This window comes from Oncorhynchus kisutch, linkage group LG1, assembly GCF_002021735.2.
Source record: "Oncorhynchus kisutch isolate 150728-3 linkage group LG1, Okis_V2, whole genome shotgun sequence".
NCBI classification, from domain to species: domain Eukaryota; kingdom Metazoa; phylum Chordata; class Actinopteri; order Salmoniformes; family Salmonidae; genus Oncorhynchus; species Oncorhynchus kisutch.
In genome coordinates, this window is record NC_034174.2 from 47,453,971 (window position 1) to 47,476,225 (window position 22,255).

At 43.1% G+C, this 22,255-nt stretch overlaps 1 protein-coding gene across 2 annotated transcripts in view; it reads left to right on the forward strand.

Annotated features, from left to right (window-relative positions):
* Nucleotides 1-22,255, forward strand: part of LOC109892502 (voltage-dependent calcium channel subunit alpha-2/delta-2) — a 91,939-nt gene that overhangs the window by 964 nt on the left and 68,720 nt on the right. For both annotated transcript variants that reach the window (XM_031825713.1, XM_031825707.1), the window contains exon 2: nt 3,718-3,799. In XM_031825713.1, the coding sequence (XP_031681573.1) occupies nt 3,718-3,799 (82 nt within the window). The remainder of the gene's footprint in view (nt 1-3,717; nt 3,800-22,255) is intronic.

Sequence of the window (22,255 nt, forward strand, 5' to 3'; positions counted from 1 at the left end):
ATTGATGGTTGTTGTGTTCATATGTGGCTCAATGGGAGTTTAGTCGTCACAACATCTCTGTGTGTCTCATGATGTCAATGCAGCGCTGGCTGCTGTCTTTGATCAAACTGGGCAGCATCAGGCTTTTTTGTTGTTGCTTTCCTTCCAGACTGTCACAGTCCTGAGGGGAATATAGTGGAGGTCATTTGTTTTTGGACATGGTCGCATATATAGCTGTGCTCCACTACTTCTAATGCTGTAAAATCTTTAGCTTTTGTTTGGGATTCAAGCATGTGGAATCAGAATGACACATCAACATCATGTGGACATGCTTTTATTTGGGATGTAGGTCTAGTTAGTTAGCCTATGAAATGTGGGTTTTTGTTTGGTGCTTTGTGCAGAACGACATGCATGTGTTGATGGGATTGGATTTTCTATAGGAGCCGTGATGGTTGTGTGTGCAGGGTTACAGAACACTGTTGTTCAATACATTTATTGTACCGTTTTTTATTGCACAAACGACATACATTCAAGTGTAGCATACAGTCTCGACAAAGTCACTCACTCCAGTCCTCTCTTTGAAAGCCTTTCAAATGTATCAAGGGTTTCAGAGGAGTGCTGATATAGGATCAGGTTCCCTCTGTCCATGTAATCTTATTCATTGTGATCTAAAAGGCAGAACTGATCCTAAATCAGCACTCCTACTTTGAGACGCTTGATACGTATCATATGTTTCACGCTTCTCAAAGTAGGAGTGCTGATTTAGGATCAGTTCTGCCTTTTATGTGGTTGCTGGGACTACAACCACCAGATCTGGAACGTAATCTGGGGCTAAAGCATGTCTTGCTTTAAAACAGATCTATAGAATGAATCAATAAAAACCTCTGTAGCCATTGGCCCATGTCCACATGTCAAAATAGACCATCTCTGTGCCCTAATTGGTCTGTGAGAGGAGCTTAAAACACTAGCTAGAAACAAGACAGGTAACGGTGACATAAAGGAAGTAAGTAGCCTACAGTTGTACGGCATGGCTTACTCTGGCAGTTACAGTGAACCCGACAGTAATAATGCCATTCTAGCTATGCTTGAAGCTGATTTTAATAAGCCTGCGTTCAAAATGATCCTCAATCTGTCCATAGTGGAATAGTCATCACTTTGTGCCCTACTTTTCATCATCCTCTTCCCAGCTCTTCTTCTCCAACCTTTAACCCTTTCACTCGTAAGCACAGCTGGCACTTAACTGGAGACCACAGCTTTCCGGGCCTTTCTCCAGGCTCTGCAGTCAGGCAGGCAGGCAGGCACTCACCAGATGGGACTGGGATCTTTGGGACAGTAGAAGGAAACTGTGGGCCAATGACAGCTGGAGATACTGGGAGCGGTTTGTTGTGTTCCAATGAGAGCAAGGGTCTTTGGCGCAACAGGGGAGGTGTGTGTGTGTGTGTGTGTGTGGGGGGGGGGGGGGGGGGTGATGAATTGGATTATTGTGGGAGGTACATAAGGTTGTCCTCTCCTTCCCTATGGTTATCTGCTGAGTGAGTGCATTGAAACAGCACCACTTCCCTCTGCCCTGGGTCTCTTCATGTAAGCTAAATGAAGCAGAATCGCCACACTGAAGAACAGCAGCTCCCTCCAATTAAGAATGAATACTGCAGCAGTCAGGGTTTATCCCTTTTCTCCATCCCTCACAGCCCCCGTCCTTCCCTCCCTCCCCTCCATCTCTTTCTCACACTTGCTCTTCCTCAGAATCTCTCTCCTGCCCCTCCCCCTCTCGGATCACCCCACCCTCTCTGAATATCCCATCCGCTCCCCCTCTCTCCTTCCCTCTCCCTTTGGAAGTGAATATGGGTCACAGCGGGCTGTGTAGTGCTACTCTCTCTCTCTCTCCAGTCCCTGGGGTGTGCATGGATGGTAGGTAACAGAGGAGAGGCAGGAGCATGGCAGGCAGCTAGCTCCGCAACACAGTTATCTGATGTCCCAGTGGGGCCCAGGAGGAGAGGAAATGGAGCGCACTAAGAAAAGCCAGGATCGGGCTTCAGCTGCTCTGAGTCACACAAGCTGGGGCATCCCAAATGACATCCTATTCCCTATTTAGTGCACTACTTTTCTAGCGCACTATAACGGCCTCCGGTCAAAAGTAGTGCACTATACAGGGAAAAAGGTGTAATTTGGGATGTTTCCACAGTCAGAGAGAGGGCTTCTGCTCTGCTCTGCTGTTCTGTGGGCACTAGCAGTAGTCATGTAACCAAGCCTGTTTAGTCATGGACTATCATATACTAAAGGCGTTTATTACCACCCTACTCTTCCTTTAAAAAAAATGACCATCTTTGGACATATCATATCACATATTATGTCTGTCTGTTTGTGTTCGTCAACAGACAGGGGGTGCTCTGCAGCTCGGATTGCAACAATCACGAAACAAAGCCTATTTTGCCACCTCTCCTTTAAAACAATACCATCTTTGGTCATGTCATGTCTGTCTTCCTGTGTCCAGCATCTCTTGCGTAATCATCAGACAGTAGCCTCATTTGCATCAGACAGGACTACGGCTATTTTTAAATCGTTAATGAGTCTGTTAGTCGTTGATAGCGCTTCGATGTGTCATCCAGCAGCCAACGTCTGGGAGCGGAATGCATTGTCTTTCGACAGTATCTGTCTGCATCGGCTCTTCTCTCAGCCAGCTGTAGTGGTGTCGGTTACATTGTGACTGGCTGTGTTGTGGCTCCATAGCCGATGATTCACGAGCGTGTTTATACTGTAGCTTGGCTGTTACAGTTGTTACCCACTTGATTCTTGTGCTGCTGGTCATGACTCATCTGATACTTGCTACCTACATTGTGTGCCTATATATAGCCCTTCGACTTGATTTCACAGTGTACAACTGTGGACAACTGAATCCACTGTGTTCTTAATGCACAGTCTGTTTTTAATACTCTAGGCAGAGTCTAGGCCTATATATCTTGATGTGGTAGTGACGTGTTTATAGACCTACCGTATCTACTGTTTAGCGTCGGAGTCATAAACCCTCTTTTGGAACACTGTAACTGAAGATTGTTCCAGAAGTGTATTGCTGTGATTGTTAAGGTGTAGCATAAGGCAATGGACTACAATAGTAAGAATAATGTGTCCTTCGATTGACTCGCTCCACCATTTTAGATGCGCTTGCTTTACTGCAGCATTTCTCAGGCCTGATGAAGCAACAAAATATGGCCCTCGTATTTTACTCGCTCAATGAGCTCATCAATGATTAATGCTCCACAAAGTACTTGAGTCAAGCATTGGGGCTTTGCATTTCTTTTTAGTGTGGAGTCAGGTGGTTGAATGTGCTTCTTCTTCTGGCTTTGTTGCAGGAGAGAATCTAAACCCACCAAGGGAGTGAGAGGAAACTGATGTTCTTGGCTAAAGAACCGCCACTCTGAGAGTTCCTTTGCTTCGAATGAGTATATCTTGTAGAAACAGTTCCACTTTTGACCAAGCCTGCGTCCCAAATGGCACCCCATTCTCGAAGTAGTGCATTTCTTTTGACCAGGGCCCGTAGCCTCCACTTTCTCTCTTTAGCATTTGTTAGAGTGGTGTTGTCATTTCCATGTGTTAGGAGGGGAATGGGAACTGTTAAAGCTGGTTACGGGGATCGCAAGCAAGGTCCTTGTCATAAACTCCTGTTGTCTCCGTTTGGATGGGGTTAATATGCAGATGTGCTGGTATTGGGTGACACCTCACCTCCATATTGTGTGTCCACAGAATAATGCACTGGGCCAGGCGCATTGAGCAGGAGATCGACAGAGTCTTCCAGCACATCAGCGGAGCCCAGCAGCTAAAAGGGGTGAGTGCTCGCCTAACCTCTCTTCCCCAGGCTAAAAGCTACCGCATATCATGTTTCAACAGGGAGAGAGACAGCTTGTCAAACTGTCCTGCGTTTTCTGATTGGATCACATTGTAACCTATATTTTGAACTCATTGCCCCTGATTGCCAAGTCTCAGAAGATGTGTGTCCGAGTTACCCTCTGTGTACTGTAAAATATACATGTGGGTGTGTCTTCTGTACTGTGTGTGTGTGTGTGTGTGTGTGCGCGTGCGTGTCTGTGTGCGTGTCTGTGAGCCTGTGACCATACTATGACAGGTGACTGAACAATACAACATCCTTTAACATATACTGCACAGTAGCCGAATCGTAAAACTTGGATCAGCTGTGGGCCAATGGGTCCTATACATGGTGAGGGATGGGTGTCCTCGATGCTGTGAGTGAGCGATGACTGATGGTCATGGCTCGTGTTCTCTGTGTTGGTGTCAGAGAAGAACAGATGGTCTGGCAGCCTGCAGTAAATCCTTGATGGGAGCCATGCACCTTTTCCTCATTCACTTACCCATAATCCTGCCCAGTGTCTGAAACAGCTCCGGGAGCGAATGTTCCATAGCCTGGCGCTACACAGTGTAGGCCGCAGGAGAATCCTGTGCTCTTTTGAAAAAGGCCCATGAATTGAAATGAACCTTTATCTATTTTATCTGTGGTTTCTTCCCAAACTTCAGTTTCTACTCAACTGCGGGTAGAATGGTCCTGGAGGAAATAGATGTTGTTTTATGGGCTCCTGACCAATTGTGATATTTTGTGTGTATTCTTTTGTACATGTTTCCGCCATTGTTTCCTATGTCCGAAAAAGGCTTCTGGACATCAAAACAGCAATCACTAACCTCGATTTGGATGAAGATTTCTACTTCAATGAGTCGGCAGCGAAGGACTTACTGCTCATTCCCGACCAGGCCCAAATCCACGACATACAGAGAACAAAGAGGCGGCGTTATAGAGGCCGGCGTGTGGGATATCTGACGAGACTACGGTCGGCAAGCGGATAGACCACCTCTACCCTCTGTTCTATTGGCCAACGGGCAATCATGGACGAGCTCCGTTCGAGACTATGCCATCCACGGGACCTGAAGAACTGTAATATTCGATGCTTTTCGGAGTCATGACGGAACAAGGACATGGATATTATACAGTTAGCTGGGATTTCTGTGCATCGGCAAGACAGAACTCAGGGAGGAGGGGTGTGTCTCTTTGTTAACAATGCCTGGAAGTCTCTAGGTTCTGCTCGCCTGAGTTAGATACCTCATGATAAGCCGAAGACCACACTATTTCCCAAGAGATTTTTAATCTATATTTTTAGTAGCTGTCTATTTACTACCACAAACCGATGCTGATACTAAGACCCCACTCAACTAGCTGTATAGGGCCATAAGAAAACAAGAAAATGCACATCCAGAGGCGGCACTCCTTGTGGCCAATGATTGTAATGCAGAAAAACTGAAATCTCTTTGACCTCATTTTGACCAGCATGTCACTTCTGTAACTAGGGGAAAACAACTCTAGATCACTTTTACTCCACACACAGAGACGCATACAAAGATGTATACAGTCTGTAATACTTACGTGTTTCAAGCAGACCACCATAGTGCCTGCGCCCAAGAACGCCAAGGTAACCTGCCTAAATGACTACCGCCCGTAGCACTCACATCTGTAGCCATGAAATGCTTAGAAAGGCTGGTCATGGTTCACATCAACACCATCATCCCAGAAACCTTGGACCCACTCCAATTCGCATATCGCCCCAACAGATCCACAGATTACGCACTCTCTATTGCACTCCACATTGCCCTTTCCCACCTGGACAATAGGAACACCTACGTGAGAATGCTGTTCATTGACTACAGCTCAGTGTTCAACACCATAGTGCCCTCCAAGCTAAGGACCCTGGGACTGAACACCTCCCTCTGCAACTGGATCCTGGACTTCCTGATGGGCCACCTGCAGGTGGTGAGGATAGGCAATAACACATCCGCCACGCTGACCTTCAACACATGGGGCCCCTCGTGTGCGTGCTTAGTCCCCTCCTGTACTCCCTGTTCACTCCCTGTTCACCCACAACTGAGTGGCCATACATGACATCATTAAGTTTGCCAACGACACGACGGTGGCAGGCCTGATCACCAACAGTGATAGGGAGGAGGTCAGAGACCTGTGTGGTGAGAACAACCTTTCCTTCAACGTGAACAAGACTAGGGAGCTGATTGTAGACTAAAGGAAGCGGAGTAGCCAAGCATGCCAACCCATCGACAGGGCTGAAGTGGAGTAAGTCGAGAGCTTCAAGTTCCTCGGCGTCCACATCATTAAGGACCTATCATGGTCCAAACACACCAACACAGTCGTGAAGAGGACAAGACAACGCCTCTTCCCCCTCAGGAGGCTGAAAAAATTTGGCATGGGCCCTCAGATCCTCAATGTTTTACAGCTGCACCATTGAGAGCATATTGACTGGCTGCATCACCACTTGGTATGGCAACTGCTTTGCATCCAACGGCAAGGCGCTACAGAGGGTAGTGCATATGGCCCAGTACATCACTGGGGCTGAGCTCCCTGCCATACAGGACCTTTATACCAGGCGGTGTCAGAGGAAGGCCCTCAAAATTGTCAGACTCCAGCCACCCAAGTCATAGACTGTTCTTTCTGCTACCGCACGGCAAGCGGTACCGGAGCTCCAAGTCTGTGACAAAAAGGCTCCTAAACAGCTTCTACCCCCAAGCCACAAGACTGCTGAACAGTTAATCAAATGGCTACACGGACTATTTACATTGACCCCTTTGTTTGATTTTTTTTGAGCTGACTCCATGCACTCTCACAAGACTACTCGCACATACTACACTGACACTCCAACACACACACACACACACACACACACACACACACACACACACACACACACACACACACACACACACACACACACACACACACACACACACACACACACACACACACACACACACACACACACACACACACACTCACAAATAGGCACTCTTCACGTGCGCTGCTGCTACTCTCTTTGTTATCTATCCTGATTGCCTAGTCACCGTTATCCCTACCTACATGTACATATTACCTCACTTACCTCAACTACCTCGTACCCCTGCACATTGACTCAGTACCGGTACTCCTTGTTTATCAAATGTTATTTGTCACATGCGCCGTATACAACAGATGTAGACCTTGTCGTGAAATGCTTACTTACAAGCCCTTAACCAACAATGCAGTTTTAAGAAAAATATTTACTAAATAAACTGAAGTAAAAAAATAAAAGAGCAACAATAAAATGTGCGGTGGCACAGGTTAGGCGAGGTAATTGAGGTAATATGTACATGTAGGTAGGGGTAAAGTGACTATGCATAGATAATAAACAGCGAGTGGGACACCTGTGTTGAGGGTCAGTGTGGCAGATGGGTTGTTACCTACCCTTACCACCTGGGGGTGGCTCGTCAGGAAGATCCAAGATCCAGTTGCAGAGGGAGTTGTTTAGTCCCAGGATCCTTTGAGGGCACATGGTGTTGAATGCTGAGCTGTAATTAACGAACAGCATTATCACGTAGGTGTTCCTTTCATCCAGGTGAGAAAGGGCAGTGTTGAGGGCAATAGACATTGTGTCGTCTGTGGATCTGGTGTGGCCTAAATATCAGTATAGGCGCCAATCCTGCTTGTGAAAGCCTGCTTGTGAACAGTAAAAAAAATCAGCACAAAATCCATAATGGCATTCTAATGAATGTGTCCATATGACAGTGGTCAAAAATAGTATATTATTGACAGTTATTGGACACATTATTAGTGGCCTCGCTCGTGCTTACAGTATGGTGTGCATCTTCACGCAACAGTTGGATCTCATTTAGCTGTTATCCCTTGTCCTAACAGTCACCACAAATCTTCGACACCTTCACTTGATTTCAACACTTCCCACAAACAAGTCGCTTGGAGTGGAAACCGGTGTCGTGGGTTCTGTTCCGAGTGCATCTGCCCACCTTGCAGCTTCTCCCCGGGAGCTGTGTGCAATTTTGGCTCGAGCAATGGCTCGCGTTCAATCTTTGCTGCTCTCTTGGCCCTCATATGTCTCTCACGTAGCCCGTGTGCCAGACTCATGATGAAGTTTCTTCTGCTCATGGGTGTTATTCATGCACTGCTTGAACAACACGTGTACGTTGATAGCAGCCAAGTCAAGCATGTTGAAGAACACAGCAACAGACCAGCGGCGAGTTCTTCCTTACACCTAGTACAGCAGTGAAATCTGATCTAAAACATTATCCGACACTCGCTCACCTGCTGCCCGATATGGATCCTTCAGCACGAATCAGAATCATTTAGTGTTATTTAACCTTTTTTTAACCAGGAAAAGTCCATTGAGACCCAGAGTCTCTTTTTCAAAGGAGACCTGGCCAAGAAGGCAGCAACAATTAATACATTACAGAATTAAAAACATACAACAATACAATACAACAACATGATCCAGCCTAAAAAAAAAGCATTTACACTCCTCTGTAACAGAGTCTCCCATCAAAATTGTAAATTCATTTAGTGGCACTAACTTATCTAGATGAAACATGGATTGTAGACTATTTCTTGCCTCTGGTCCACAAGACGAGAAGGCAGTCTTGCCTAATACTGTGAATGTCCTGGGGACTTTAAGTAGCAACCACCTAGCAGACCTGGTATGTTGGTGAAGGAGACCAGACTACAGAGGTAAAGAGGGAGTTTACCCAAAAGGGCTTTGTAGATGAACACATACAAATGTAGCTTTCTGCACATGTAAAGTGAGTTCCAATCCACCATTTGGTACAATGTGCAATGGTCAGTGAGTGACTTGGCATTTGTAATAAAGCACAAGGATGCATGATAAACAGATTCCAGTCTCTGTAAGACAGAGGAGGCTGCATACATATACAACAAGTCACCATAATCAATTACAGAGATAAAAGTGTCCTGAACAAGCTTCTTTCTAGCCATAAGCAGGAAGCAAGCCTTATTATGAAAATAATTTTAATTTAAGCTTTTTCACAAGTTTATCCATATGAACATTAAAGGACAACTTGTCATCCAACCATATACCTAGGTATTTGTAGGATGGCACTTTTTCAATGCATAAACCACCAGATGTGACTATGCTAATGTTCTCTGACTGAGTGTGAACTCTGGTAAAGGTCATGAATTAAAAATGTTGTACATTCAAGACCAGATTGAGTGTAATATGGGAACAAAAACAACAAACCGACAAACAAACATTTCTGCAAAGTGCAACAACAACAACACTAAACAGAAAATAACTACCCACAACTCAAGTGGGAAAAACAGGCTGCTTAAGTATGGTTCTCAATCGGAGACAACGATTGCCAGCTGCCTCTGATTGGGAACCATACCAGGCCAAACACCTAGAAATGGAAAACATAGAACACAAAACATAGAATGCCCACCCCAACTCACGCCCTGACCAAACTAAAATAGAGACATAAAAAAGGAACTAAGGTCAGGACGTGACATTGAGACCATAAAGGGAGGCCTGCAGTGACTGAAAAGCAGTCTGGAGCTCTTCAACAGCCTGAACCAGAGAAGGAGCCATACCAGGCCAAACATGAATATATGACTTTATCATCTGCATATAGATGCAACTTTGCTGGTTGCATCCCATTTCCCAAATCATTAATACAAATTGAGAACAACACAGGAGCTACAATGGAACCCTGGGGCACAGCTCTATTAATCTCAAGAAAGCTAGACTTGTGATTGTCAGCATATACACATTGCATTCTGTCAGAAAGATAGTTACTAAACCAATGTACTGCCCCTTCACTGAGACCAATGTTACTGAGTCTAGCCAGCAACAATTAATGGTCAACTGAATCAAATGCCTTTGATAAATCAACAAACAGAGTATCACAATAATCTGAGATGTCATGATAATTATTTTTCATTCAGATCTTATAGCAACACTAACGCAGCATGTGCATCCATTCATCTTGGTCTTGCCATTGTAAATTATGCACCCTCTCACTGTGTAGCGTACTCCAAGTAGGCCTAGAGTAGACTAACACAACTGATTGGATTTGGTAGAGTGATATAGGGTACACCATTTTGAAATTATAATTAGAAAAGATCAATACAATAGAATGGCCCGCCCTGTTCATCATTCACAATTGGTGATTACATAATTATGCGTCTTTCGCATCCCCTCACTCATCGAATCACCCATTCTCCCCAATCATACTATACTATTTTTTGTTGTTGTTGGTCTTATGTTATATGCGTGAAATTTCGGTGTAGTTTAGGTTCAGTTTTGAGGCAATTATTGGGGTGATTATAAACTGGACATGGCACATTCAACTATTGGAGAAGGAGCGGAGCAGGCCAGGGAAAATCATTCCAAATATTACATGCCCCATATCTCCTGTTCTGTTTGTAAAATTAAGAGTCTAACAATGACAGTGTGTTATATAGACTTATTTAGGGAAAGTCAAGAACAAGGGGGGCATGACTTTAAAAATGGCAGTAATTAAACATTAAAATGTGTTTTGAGATATTATGCTGCTCTGACTTTCTGGTGTTAATATAAACAATTACAAATAAATCCATTAATGTTGTGTTTCGGAAGGTCATAAAAAAAACATGATACAAAAGAAATAAACCTAAGTTGTTCATTTAGCAGACATCACATGCCCTGCCCTACCACAGTCAACACACATATTGTTTTGAATCTTTGTTTCCATTGAACATGCCATACAAATAAAGCAATTTTGGCGCAAAAGGTGGCGCTACAAAGTATTAACTTAAGGGGGCTGAATAATTTTGCACGCCCAATTTTTCCGTTTTTGATTTGTTAAAAAAGTTTGAAATATCCAATAAATGTCGTTCCACTTCATGATTGTGTCCCACTTGTTGTTGATTCTTCACAAAAAAATACAGTTTTATATCTTTATGTTTGAAGCCTGAAATATGGCAAAAGGTCGCAAAGTTCAAGGGGGCCGAATACTTTCGCAAGCCACTGTACATATATATATATATATATATATATATATATATATATATATATATATATATATATATATATATATATATATATATATATATATATATATACACACACACACACACATATATACACACATATATACACACACACACACACACACACACATATATATAGGGTGCCTTGGTCCTCCTTTCTTTTTGACGACAGATACACTACATTACCAAAAGTATGTGGACATCTGCTCGTTGAACATCTCATTCAAAAATCATGGGAATTAATATGAAGTTGGCCCCCCTTTGCTGCTATAACAGCCTCCACTCTTCTGGAAAGGCTTTCCACTATATGTTGGAATATTGCTGTGGGGATTTGCTTCCATTCAGCTACAAAAGCATTAGTTAGGCTGGGCACTGATTTTGGGTGATTAGGCCTGGCTCGCAGTCGGTGTTCCAATTCATACCAAAGGCGATGGGGTTGAGATCAGGGCTCTGCTCTTCTACACAGATCTTGGCAGACCATTTCTGTATAGACCTCACTTTGTGCACGGGGGTATTGTCATGCTGAAAAAAGGGAAGGTGGAAGCACAGAATTGTCGGGAATGTCCTTGTATGCTGTAGCGTTAATATTTCCCTTCACTGGAACTAAGGAGCCTAGTCCGACCCATGAAAAACCCCAGACCATTATTCCACCTCCACCAAACTTTACAGTTGATACTATGCAGTCGGGCCGATCATGAAGCGTGATCCATCACTCTAGATAATGCGTTTCCACTGCTCCAGAGTCCAATGGAGGCGAACTTTACATCTCTCCAGCCGACGCTTGGCATTGTGGATGGTGATCTTAGGCTTGTGTGCGGCTGTTTGGCTATCCAAACCCATTTCATGAAGCTCCCGCATACTCACATGAGGAATGCATGGAGCCATGGTTATCCTGGGAAAAATGTATATTTTGACGTTTAATTTGTACAGTTGTTTGTCAAAAATAGGTTAATTAGAAAAGTTGGAATCTGCTCTTTCTGATAGGGTATAGCAATCAAAACATCTGGCCTGCATGGACCTCTGTAGGGTGATATGGAAGAAGTGCTATTTAGTGAGCTCCTTACTGCTTTGTCAATGCACGCTGCACAGGTCATCAAGTCTCTTCATTCTCTATTTGAAAATGTATAATATTGTCACCCATCAGAATATTGTCAATTTAATCGTGTCTTTAGGCTACATCTATTATTATTATTATATGTGTGAAATTAGTTTCAATATAGTTTAGGTCGGTCCAGCTGGGCGGGCAACTATTTTCTTACAGTCAGAAAATACATAATCTTATTTTAGTATTTACAGTCTATGTGCTTCTGGATCAATCAATACATATTTATTTTTAATTGTATTTTTAACCCCAATTTCATGGTATCCAATTGGTAGTTACAGTCTTGTCTCATTGCTGCAACTCCCATAGGGAGGCGAAGGTCGAGATCCGTGCGTCCTCTGAAACACAACCCAACCAAGCCACAGTGCTTCTGACAATGCCCACTTAACCTGGAAGCCAGCCGCACCAATGTGTTGGAGGAAACACAGTGCACCTGGCGACCATGTCAGCGTGCACTGCGCCCGGCCCTCCACAGGAGTTGCTAGTGTGCGATGAGACAAGGACATCCCTACCGGCCAAACCCTCCCCTAACGCGGACGACGCTGGGCCAATTGTGCGCCGCCCCATGGGTCCCTCAGTCGCGGCCGACTGCAACAGAGCCTGGACTCGAACCCAGAATCTCTAGTGGCACAGCTAGCACTGTGATGCAGTGCCTTAGACCACTGCGCCACTCGGGAAGCCCATCAATACATTTTCTGACTGAATTTGGTGTTCTGAGGTTTCTTATTACATATTTTAACGTAATAAATGTGTTAACTTAGCAATTTATACTTTACCATCAAATATTTATACAATTGAAATATAAACGGTCAGAACGACCATCATGGCCATTCTAGTAGTTATGGAATTCCGGCGCTCTGAGTGTTAAATACATTTTTTTGTCACTGGCCTACACACAATAACCCATAATGTCAAAGTAGAATTATGTTTTAGAAATTTTTACAAACAAATTTTAAATAAAAAACTGAAATGTCTTGAGTCAATAAGTTTTCAACCCCTTTGTTATGGCAAGGCTAAATGAGTTCAGGAGCAAAAATGTGCTTAATAAGACACAATAAGTTATATGGACAATAATAGTGTTTTACATTATTTTTTTATGACTACCTCATCTCTGTACCCCACACATACAGATAATTGTAAGGTCCCTCGGTCGAGCAGTGAATTTCAACCACAGATTCATCCACATAGACCAGGGAGATTTTCCAATGCTTCGCAAAGAAGGGCAACTAATGATAGATGGGTAAAAAAAATTAAAAGCAGAGCTTGAATATCTCTTTGAGCATGTTCACGTTATTATTTACACTTTGGATGGTGTATCAATACACCCAGTTACTACAAAGATACAGCCATCCTTCCTAAATCAGTTGCTGGAGAGGAAGGAAACCGCTCAGGGATTTCACCATGAGACCAATGGTGACTTTAAAACAGTTAGTTTAATGGCTGTGATAGGAGAAAACTGAGGATGGATCAAGAACATTGTAGTTACTCGACAGAGTGAAAAGAAAGAACCTACAGTATAAAAAAATATTCCAAAACATGCATCCTGTTTGCAACAAGGCACTAACAAAAAATGTGACAAAGCAATGAACTTTTTGTCCTGAAAACAAAGTGTTATGTTTGGGGCAAATCCAATACCACTCTCCATATTTTCAAACATAATGGTGGCTGCATCATGTCATGGGTATCCTTGTAATCGTTAAGGAATGGGGAGTTTTTCAGGATAATAAAGAAACTAAATGGAACTAAGCACAGGACAATTCTAGAGGAAAACCTGGTTTAGTCTGCTTTCCACCAGACACTGGAAGATGAATTTACCTTTCAGCAGGATAATAGCCTAAAACACAAGGCCAAATCTTCACTGCAGTTACTTACCAAGAAGACAGTGAATGCTCCTGAGTGGGCGAGTTACAGTTTTGACTTAAATCTGCTTGAAAATCTATCTCAAGATTTTACAATGGTTGTCTAGCAATGATGAACACCCAATTTGACAGAGCTTGATGAATTTTGAAAAGAATAATGGGCAAATATTGTAGAATCCAGGTGTGCAAAGCTCTTGAGACATACCCAGATAGACTCACAGCTGTAATAGCTGTAATCTAACATGTATTGACTCACATGCTGACCACACAGTACGTGTTACGTGCGCAAGCGTAGCAAAATAAATGTACACATACATGTTATTCAATCCTTTCAACAAGCGTCTGCATAGCCAGGCGCTGAATAGAACTTGGTTCTATTTTTTATGCTTGACTTGCCTCTCCCATCTCCTCATTGGTTTTTAGGAGCATATACATATAAAGTTGGTTGCCAATCGCCATATAAAGTCCACAGAAGAAGAAGACTGAAGAAGAGAGATTACTAGAAACTAACTAGGTTTCTCCTTTCTTCCCATGATTTAGTGTGACTCAACATGGGTCAAAATTCTAGAAAGATCCAGAAAAAAGGACCTTGTGCATTACAGGTAAAATAACCAACCCAATGTTTATATCCCAGGACAAATTAGCTAGCAACAACAAGATAGTGAGTTAAATGGCCATGAATGTTTCATGTGTTTCAACCTGTCCCCAAATTAATATAGTTGAATCACACACAACCTGTGTGTCCGTCTGGTGTAGATGGACAAAATCAACATACGCACAATGGCGCATGCGCGTGACCGGTCTAGTCAGCATGTCTGGGGTGTGAATACCTATGTAAATGAGATATTTCTGTATTTCATTTGAAATACATTTGGTAACATTTAAAATACAAACATGTTTTTACATTGTCATTATGTGGAATAAGTCAAGGGGTATGAATACTTGCTGAAGGCACTGTATGTTATCGAAAAGAGGACATCTGAGGTTTCTAGCGAACCTCAGGTTTGCCAATCCACTGTAAAAAAAAAAAGAGAGCACATAAAACCCGTTGAAAATTAGCATTTTTTGCGAATAATAATTTCCACACGTGTGCATTCAGCACTGGTTTGTTTAGAAAAATATAATTTCTATGTGATTTGGTTATATTCCAATATTTTCTGTGAGTATCCATTCCACAGTGGTACTTAAGTAAAAATACTTTAAAGTACTATCTTTTTCTGTACTTTACTTGACTATTTTTTTTATTTTTATATATATTTTTTTTTACTAAACTACATTCCTAAAAAAATTATGTACTTTTTACTCCATATATTTTCCCTGACACCCAAAAGTACTCGTCACATTTTGACAAGAAAATGGTCCAATTCACACACTTATCAAGAGAACATCCCTGGTCATTCCTACTGCCTCTCATCTGTCGGACTCACTAAACACAAATGCTTAGTTTGTAAATTAGGTCTGAGTGTTGGAGTAAGCTTGTTGCCTGCCCTCCCGCCTTGGGACAACAACTTTCATTGTTATGGTGGAGACATGAGCGTCTCATCATTATATACAGATCTTTGAATTGACCCATCAGTTTATTGCCCGTTAATTGAACAGCTTGTTGAACAGCTAATTTCACCATCCGCACTCCTGCAATGGAAAGTGCTATCCGGGATCCTTGGGACGTCCCTTCTCTACACCCTAACCTTAACCCCAACCTTTACCCTAACCTAACCTTAACTCTTACCTTAACCATTTTATATTTCTACTTCAATGGGTTAGGGACTTCCCAAGGATCCCGGATAGCACAGACCATACTGCAATTTGCGCCAATCCTGTCTCTTCAATCATGCGACAATGATTTGGTCATTATCATTCAAGAATCTGGCACTTTGCCGCACTCATGTGTTAATGTTAAATTGCTCCAACTGCTAAATGCCATATTATTAGGTTTATAGCCTATGAGATTAAGATCACTTTATTGGTCAATTGTACACAACGTCCAACCGAAATTTGACTTCCACTTTATCCCAACCCCTCCGAAATACACACGTAGCGTATATACAGGTTGGAGAGGTTGGAGCAAGGGCCTGGCACACTGGGCGCCCGTGGAGCAGTTGTTGTGGGGGGTTAAGTGCCTTGCTAAAGGGCAACGGCAGGCAATGGCATATAGAGTACCACAGTATGAGTCATAATACCCATAAAACCTAGCGGTCAAACAGGGAAATGGTTCCAATTGTTTTTCCGCCATTAATTTTTCCAATAGGGGATTTTAGAAACACTTCAAATAAGGGCTGATACCCTGGCGTGAAGTTTTGATGACCATGTAAACCTCTTTCGGACAAGGTGACTTTTATCAATATATTCGCCTGTATTTACCCCCAACAAATTAAATGTTAATTAGCTGCTAATGTGGCTTTCATAAAGAACTGCAAATGATTGATAATATGATGATGATAATAATAATAATAATAATAATAATAATAATAATACATGGGACTTATATAGCGCTTTTAAAGGACCCAAAGTCGCTTTACAATTATATAAATTAAATAGAAAAAACAAACAAACAGGAGTCAAAACAAAACATCAGACAAACAAGACATGAATGAAGAGAGGGCTCAAAGAAGGGAAAGAGTGTGATGTATCAGTGTATGGGGGGGGGGGCAGGGTTTGGATATAGGTTAGAGGGAGGGGGGGCTTAAAGGTAGGCCCTGATGATCTGGAAGAGACTGCGAAATTAAGGATAAGGTAAGAATCTCTGGATTAACTATCTATTGTTAGCTAGTTTGCTGTCCCCACTTGCTTCAAGATGTTCACCATTGTTCCTGTACCAAAGAAAGCAAAGGTAACTGAACTAAATGACTATCACCCCTTCTGCCATTATGAATTGCTTTGAGAGGCTAGTTAAGGATCATATCACCTACCTTACCTGACACCCTAGACCCACTTCAATTTGCATAGCGCCCCAGTAGCTCCACAGACGATGCAATCGCCATTGCACTGCACATTGCCCTATCCCATCTGGGCAAGAGGAATACCTATGTAAGAAAGCTGTTCATTGACTATAGCTCATCCTTCAACACCATAGTACCCTCAAGCTCATCATTAAGCTTGGGGCCCTGGGTCTGAACCCCGCCCTGTGCAACTGGGTCCTGAACTTCCTGATGGGCCGCCCCCAGATAGTGAAGGTAGGAAACAAACACCTCCGCTTCGCTGATCCTCAACACAGGGGCCCTACAAGAGTGTGTGCTCAGCCTCTTCCTGTACTCCCTGTTCACTCATGACTGCGTGGCCATGCAACTCAATCATCAAGTTTGCAGATGACACAACTGTAGTAGGTAGGCCTGATTACCAACAATGACGAGACAGCCTACAGTGAGGAGGTGAGGGCCATGGCGTGGTGGTTCCAATAAAATAACCACTCCCTCAATGTCAACAAAATGAAGGAGCTGATCGTGGACTTCACGAAACAGCAAAGGGAGCATGCCCCTATCCACATTGACGGGACCGCAGTGGAGAAGGTGAAAAGCTTCAAGTTTCTCAGCGTACACATCACTGACAATCGGAGTGTGGTGAAGAAGGCGCAACAGTGCCTCTTCATCCTCAGGAGGCTGAAGAAATTCGGCTTGGCCCCTAAAACCCTCAAACTTTCATAGATGCATAATTGAGAACATCCTGTCAGGCTGTATCACTGCCTGGTACAGCAACTGCACCGCCCCCAACCGCAGGGCTCTCCAGAGGGTGATTCGGTCTGCCCAACGCATCACCGGGGGCACACTGCCTGCCCTTTAGGAGACCTATGGCACCCGATGTCACAGGAAGGCCAAAAACATCATCAAGGACATCAACCACTCGAGGCACGGCTTGTTTACCTTGCTACCATCCAGAATGTGAGGTCATTACAGTTGCATCAAAGCTGGGACCGAGAGACTGAAAAACAACTTTTATCTCAAGGCCATCAGACTGTTAAATAGCCATAACTAGCAGTCCACCACCCGGTTACTCAACCCTGCACCTTAGTGGCTGCTGACCTATTTAGAAAGACATGGAATCACAGGTCACTTTAATAATGGTTTATTAACATACTGCTTTACTCATTTCACATGTATATACTGTATTCTATTCTACTGTATTTTAGTCAATGCCACTCTGACATTGCGCGTCCTAATATTTATATATTTCTTACTTCCATTCATTTACATTTATATTTGTGTGTATTGTTAGATACTACTGCACTGTTTGAGCTAGAAACACAAGCATTTCGCTACACCCACAATAACATCTGCTAAATATGTGTATGTGACCAATAAAATGTGATTTGATTTGATAAATTAAGTAATTAATATTTGGGCTAAATGTCTTTAAATGTACCTGTTATCAAAATTACCGGCTAGAGATGACATGCAGTAGTTTTCAGGGATTTGTAGTCTTGCATGATGTCTACTTTGATGCTAATTAGCATTATCGATGAACGTTGGGAAAATTATTAGAACCATTTCCCTGTTTGACCTCTAGGTTTTATGGGTATTATGACACATCCACTGTGGGACTCTATTGGATTTGATACCAGCAATCTTCCTGTTGCCAGCATACTTCCCGTCAGACCCAAGATTTGAATTGAAAACCCTCTGGTTGCTGGCTCACTTCTCTAATTGCTAGGCTACCTGCCATTAGGCTACCTATCGTCATTATACTGTATTATGATTATATTATAGGCCTACATTGTGTTTTGCTGATAAGCACATACTTAGAGTTTAGTCAAGGAGGATATATTTCACATTCCCGTAGGCCTACTACACCCATTCCGACTTACAACTTCAGGAAACAGACAGAACTGGTGGGAGTTTGAAAGGAGAGAGAGTGCGCACGATGGTGTGATCACATTGGTTACATTAGTCATCCTCATTGAAAGCAAGTCTAAGAAACGGTAGATCTGTTCTTTGTGCGCTATTTCAATGCTTCCTGTTCTTAAGTCTTGTTTTTGCATCTTTTACTTCCAGCTTTGTACACCAGCTTCAAAACAGCTGAAAATATAATATTTTTGGTTATGGAAAAGATAATACATGGTACAATGATTCTCTAGACTCTACATGCTTGTTTTGTCACATATGTTGGACATGTGCCGACAGTATAGTTGTTATTTTTCCAATGATTTATTGCTTGCCTTGAACATATACTGTAATAAAACTAAAATTAAAATAAACATATTTTCCCTAATCGAAAATACATCAACCCCCAACAAATATGTCCATTTATTAATCCACATAAGAATTGACACGAGATGCGCATAGCCTGCATGTAGCTCACAGTAGGCTACTTGAACTGGCACCCAGTGGAGCAGCTGTCTAAGGTACGGTACTGTATTACAGGGGTTCTCAAACATTTTGGGACCGGGGACCCCTTTGTGATAACTAATTCATCAGGGACCCACTCATAATCAGAACACAACTCGAGTGAGATATAAAAAAAAATGCGTACAAGGTGTTTTACTATGACTTCAGTACATGACTGGACGAACCAAGTCTCAGGCCCTGGGAAGGAACATTTTAAAGGCGCACCTCCTGGCATCAGAGAGAACATCTTGCAGTTTAAGCTAATTCAATTTTCTGAGTAGAGTGTTGGAGGCTATTTTGTAAATGACATCGCCAAAGTCGAGGATCGGTAGGATAGTCAGTTTTACGAGGGTATGTTTGGCAGCGTGAGTGAAGGAGGCTTTGTTGCGAAATAGGAAGCCGATTCTAGATTTAATTTTGGATTGAAGATGCTTAATATGAGTCTGGAAAAGCGTTTACAGTCTAGCCAGACACCTAGGTATTTGTAGTTGTCCACATATTCTAAGTCAGAACCGTCCAGAGTAGTGATGCTAATCAGGCTTGCAGGTGCGGGCAGCAATCAGTTGAAGAGCATGCATTTAGTTTTACTTGCATTTAAGAGCAGTTGGAGGCCACAGAAGGAGTGTTGTATGGCATTGAAGCTCATTTTGAGGTTTGTTAGCACAGTGTCCAAAGAAGGGCCAGATGTATACAGAATAGTGGCATCTGCGTAGAGGTGGATCAAGGAATCCCCCGCAGCAAGAGCGACAATGTCGACAATTGATAATGTCGATGAAATCCTGATTGAAAGCTTTAGAAGGCTTTAGAAAGGCAGGGCAGGATGGAAATAGGTCTGTAACAGTTTGGGTCTAGAGTGTCACCCATTTTGAAGAGGGGGATGACCGCGGCAGCTTTCCAATCTTTAGGAATCTCGGACGATACGAAAGAGAGGTTGAACAGACTAGTAATAGGGTTGCAACAATGGCGGCAGATAATTTTAGAAAGATAGGGTCCAGATTGTCTAGCCCAGCTGATTTGTACGGGTCCAGGTTTTGCAGCTCTTTCAGAACATCAGCTATCTGGATTTGGGTGAAGGAGAAGCTGGGGAGGCTTGTGCAAGTAACTGCGGGGGGTGCGGAGCTGTTGGCCGGGGTTGGGGTAGCCAGGAGGAAAGCATGGCCAGCCATAGAGAAATGCTTGTTGAAATTCTCGATTATCGTGGATTTATTGGTGGTGACAGTGTTTCCTAGTGTAAAGGTTTTCCTCCTCTTTGTCTGAAGAGGAGAGGCGAGAAGGATCGGAGGACCAATATGTGGCGTGGTAAGTGTCCATGGTTCTTTTTAATAAGAAATACTCAACATGAACAACTGAATACAAAAACAATAAACGTGGAATGAACGAAAACCAAAACAGTACCGTGTGGTGAAAAACACAGACACGGAAACAAACACCCACAAACAAACAGTGAAACCCAGGCTACCTAAGTATGATTCTCAATCAGAGACAACTAATGACACCTGCCTCTGATTGAGAACCATACTAGGTCGAAACATAGAAATCCCAAAATCATAGAAAAACAAACATACTGCTCACCCCAACTCATGCCCTGACCATACTAAATAATGACAAAACAAAGGAAATAAAGGTCAGAACGTGACACCTAGCCTCAGTGCAGTGGGCAGCTGGGAGGAGGTGCTCTTATTTTCCATGGACTCCAGTGTCCCAGAAGTTTTTGGAGTTAGAGCTACAGGATGCAAATTTATGTTTGAAAAAACTAGCCTTTGCTTTCCTAACTTACTGTGTGTATTGGTCATCCCATGTCCAGTCCTCCTTTTTACCACGCTGCTTGGTGGGTAGTTCTGTCACGGCCGTCTTCCTGGAAGGAATAAGTGGACCAAACACCGGACAGCAAAACCGGACAGCAAAAACCCCAAATCAACATGGTGTGCGTACATTTCTGTTTATTTAGGTAAATGTCGCCAACGAAACGACCGTGAAGCTTAACTTAGGCTATAGTCCCCCTAACAAAGATAACTACCCACAAATAACAAAGGGATAAAGGCTGCCTAAGTATGATTCCCAATCAGAGACAATGATAGACAGCTGTCCCCGATTGAGAACCATTCCCAGCCAAAACATAGAACTAAAGAACATAGAATACAGAACATAGAATGCCCACCCAACTCACACCCTGACCAAATGAAAATAGAGACATAAAAAGCTCTCTAAGGTCAGGGCGTGACAATATCCTAGTTTAGGTCACCTAACAGAACGAACTCTGAAGATAGATGGGGGGCAATGTAACGCCGGGAGAGTGATGGGTGTGGAGTCAGACGCAGAGAGCAGAAGGTAAATGGGAAAAACGCTTTAATGTCCTCCGTAACAGGAACAGGCACAAAATAGGGTGAAGCCCAAAACACAGGCGCAAACAACAACCCAAACACCACTGTTACAAACACCGGACAGCAAAAACCCCAAATCAACAATACACCACGGTAGCTGAATATCCATGTCGTCATTCAGCCACGATTCCGTGAAGCATAGGATATTAAATTAAATCAAATCAAATTTATTTATATAGCCCTTCGTACATCAGCTGATATCTCAAAGTGCTGTACAGAAACCCAGCCTAAAACCCCAAACAGCAAGCAATGCAGGTGTAGAAGCACGGTGGCTAGGAAAAACTCCCTAGAAAGGCCAAAACCTAGGAAGAAACCTAGAGAGGAACCAGGCTATGTGGGGTGGCCAGTCCTCTTCTGGCTGTGCAGGGTGGAGATTATAACAGAACATGGCCAAGATGTTCAAATGTTCATAAATGACCAGCATGGTCGAATAATAATAAGGCAGAACAGTTGAAACTGGAGCAGCAGCACGGTCAGGTGGACTGGGGACAGCAAGGAGTCATCATGTCAGGTAGTCCTGGGGCATGGTCCTAGGGCTCAGGTCCTCCGAGAGAGAGAATGAAAGAGAGAATTAGAAAGAGCATATGTGGGGTGGCCAGTCCTCTTCTGGCTGTGCCGGGTGGAGATTATAACAGAACATGGCCAAGATGTTCAAATGTTCATAAATGACCAGCATGGTCGAATAATAATAGGTCCTCCGAGAGAGAGAAAGAAAGAGAGAAGGAGAGAATTAGAGAATTAGAGAA